This window comes from Penaeus monodon, chromosome 22 (genome assembly GCF_015228065.2).
Source record: "Penaeus monodon isolate SGIC_2016 chromosome 22, NSTDA_Pmon_1, whole genome shotgun sequence".
Taxonomy (NCBI): Eukaryota; Metazoa; Arthropoda; class Malacostraca; order Decapoda; family Penaeidae; genus Penaeus; species Penaeus monodon.
Window position 1 is genome coordinate 15329036 of NC_051407.1, and position 436 is coordinate 15329471.

The window sequence follows — 436 nt, forward strand, 5'->3', positions numbered from 1 at the left end:
TGCTACTTTTTGTTCATATCCATTGCTAAAATAAAATAACTATTCAGAATTGAAATTGCATCCTTCAAACAGGGTTTTCATAACCCAATCCACATTATTCATTAATTATTAAACCAAACAAGTAGCAAGCACTTACTCTGCCAATTAGGTGCAACAAAAGACAAGTTCATGGCAGCTCGTGTCAGCATCCACGTATTGTAAAAATACATCCGTAAAATGAAGGGCAGTTTGTCAGGAGGTGTGAGGTTGGCACTTTCGATGAAGCATTCTGTTGGGAAAAGATGCTACTCACAAACAGACACACAATAAGAGCAGTACTTATTCAATGGCTTGTTATCTTTTTAGCTGTATCATCTGTTTACCTGAAGCCATGGGTGTCATTTAAGCTTTTTCTTGAGTGGGGGAGGGCAAGGGTGGCTAGGAAAGCATAGAAAAC

At 38.5% G+C, this 436-nt stretch overlaps 1 protein-coding gene across 1 annotated transcript in view; it reads right to left on the minus strand.

Annotated features, from left to right (window-relative positions):
* LOC119586945 overlaps positions 1-436 on the minus strand; it is a 25597-nt gene that overhangs the window by 13593 nt on the left and 11568 nt on the right. Inside the window, exon 3 of the mRNA XM_037935678.1 lies at positions 137-268. Within this exon, the coding sequence (XP_037791606.1) occupies positions 137-268 (132 nt within the window). The remainder of the gene's footprint in view (positions 1-136; positions 269-436) is intronic.